The following is a 2012-nucleotide window of genomic DNA, read 5'->3' on the forward strand; positions in this document are numbered from 1 at the left end:
CAGGGGGACATTGGGGGGGCGGGAAACAGGGTTCAGAGGACTTTGGGGTAGACAGGGGACTTTGAGGGGGGACAGGAGGCCTGGGGAAGACAGGGGACATTGGGTGCATTGGAGGGACATTGAAGGGACATTGGGGGGGCACTGGAGGAGGTTGGAGTTTTTTGAGGGGACACTTGGAGGGATTGGGATATTTGGGGAGACACTGGGGACATGGGGGGACATGGGGGTTTTGGGAACATGGGAAGGGCTTTGGGGACACTGGGGAGGCTTTGGGGACTCAGAGGGGGACACGCGGAGTTTGGGGGAGCTTTGGAAACACTGGGAAGGCCACTGGGGATACTGGGGAGGCATTGGGGAATTTGGGGAGCTCTGGGGACACGGGGAGTGCAGCCTCCCCCCACCTCAGCTTTCACCCTCTGGATCTCCTTCTCCAGCTCTTCCGGGATCATCTTCCCCCTGAGAGGAAGGGACAGGGATGGGGACACAGAGCGACCCCCCGACCTGGGGCCCCCCGGGACCCCCCAGCACCCACCTCTCGTCTGTCCGCACCAGGTGAACGTTGTCCATGCCAATTCCCAGGAAAGCAGCTCCTTTTTGGATGGAATAATGACTCTGGGCAGGAAAACAGGACCAGGATTGGGGGGACCCCAGGAAACAGATTTTGGGTAACCTCAGGGACCAGACTTGGGGTGATCCCAGGGACCAGATTTGGGGTGATCCCATTGGCCAGGTTTTGGGGTGACCTCAGTGACCACGTTTTGGGGTGACCCCATGGATCAGGTTTAGGGCAACCTCCAGGATCAGCTTTGGAGTGACACCAGGATCAGGTTTTGGGATGACCTTAGGTGACCCCGTGGATCAGGTTTTGTGGGGATCCCAGGGATCAGATTTGGGGTGACCCCAGGGATCAGGTTTGGTGTGACACCAGGCACCTGAATTTGGAGTCACTCCAGGGATAAGGTTTGGAATGACCTCATGGATCCAAATTGGGATGACCCTGAGGATCAGGTTTTGGGGTGACCTCAAGCCCCCCGCTCCCACCTCCTGGGATGCAAACAGGGCCAGGCGAGGCAGGTCCCAGTTCCCTCTGCTCCGGCTCTCCGGGAAGCGCTGGAATCGCGCCACGTTCATGGCCAGCATGTTGGACATAGAGCCCCCTGCCCAAAGCGGGGGACAGGGACCTCTGTGTCACCCCCAGGGCACCATGGCCAGGCTGCCAGGGGGACGGGGTGGACAGGGATAATCCCCAGGAAGGGGCCGGGATACCGGGAGCGAAGATCCCATCACCGCTGCTCCATCCCACGAGCTCCCGAAGCTTGGCCAGGACCTGCTCCTCCATCAGCACCAGCACGGGAGCCACCTCGTACGTGTATCTGGAAGGGCTCAGTGGGAGCCGGAGGGTCCCCCTCCCCTTGAAACCTCAGAATCCCAAAACCTTCCCCTGGAGCCTCAGCAACCCCAAACCCTCGCACCCAGCACCCCGTCCTCCATCAGCACCAGCACTGAGGGCTGGACTGGGGGAGTCAGGGCAGGTTTTTGGAGGGTACTCTCTCCTTTGGGCTCCTCAACACCCCCAAAACCCTCCCACCAAACCTCAGCAGCCCAAAATCCTTGCCCCAGCACCTCCCACTCCATCAGCACCAGGGGCTCCTCGCAGGTGGATCGGGGGGGGGGGGGGAGCCACAGCAGGTTTTTGGGGGGTCCCCCCACCCCCCTGCCCCCATTTGGGGGTGCTGGGGGCTCACGGGCTTGTGTTGAGGGTCTCGGTGAGGAACCGCCCTGCCAGGGCGTGGTGGTCCAGCCCCGAGAAAAGCTGGTTGAAGAAGCGGGGGTGACCTGGGGGGACACAGGAGGGACGTGGGGTGGTCAGAGGAGGACATGGGGGGACTCAAGGGGGTATGGGAGGGAATAGGGGAAAATGGGGGGAACATGAGAGGCTTGGGGATGGCACATGGGAGGTGGGACACGGGAAGGTAAGGGAAGGACCTGGGGGGGGCAGAGAGGACATGGGG

The 2012-nt window shown here is 61.6% G+C and overlaps 1 protein-coding gene across 1 annotated transcript in view; it reads right to left on the reverse strand.

Annotated features, from left to right (window-relative positions):
* CSAD (cysteine sulfinic acid decarboxylase) overlaps window positions 1-2012 on the reverse strand; it is a 6926-nt gene that overhangs the window by 2770 nt on the left and 2144 nt on the right. The window contains exons 3-7 of the mRNA XM_017733378.1: window positions 1746-1836; window positions 1267-1373; window positions 1042-1157; window positions 533-612; window positions 329-456 (exon numbers count right to left, since the gene is read on the reverse strand). Of these exons, the coding sequence (XP_017588867.1) occupies window positions 329-456; window positions 533-612; window positions 1042-1157; window positions 1267-1373; window positions 1746-1836 (522 nt within the window). The remainder of the gene's footprint in view (window positions 1-328; window positions 457-532; window positions 613-1041; window positions 1158-1266; window positions 1374-1745; window positions 1837-2012) is intronic.

The sequence above is a fragment of the Corvus brachyrhynchos genome, unplaced genomic scaffold, assembly GCF_000691975.1.
Source record: "Corvus brachyrhynchos isolate BGI_N302 unplaced genomic scaffold, ASM69197v1 scaffold875, whole genome shotgun sequence".
Taxonomy (NCBI): domain Eukaryota; kingdom Metazoa; phylum Chordata; class Aves; order Passeriformes; family Corvidae; genus Corvus; species Corvus brachyrhynchos.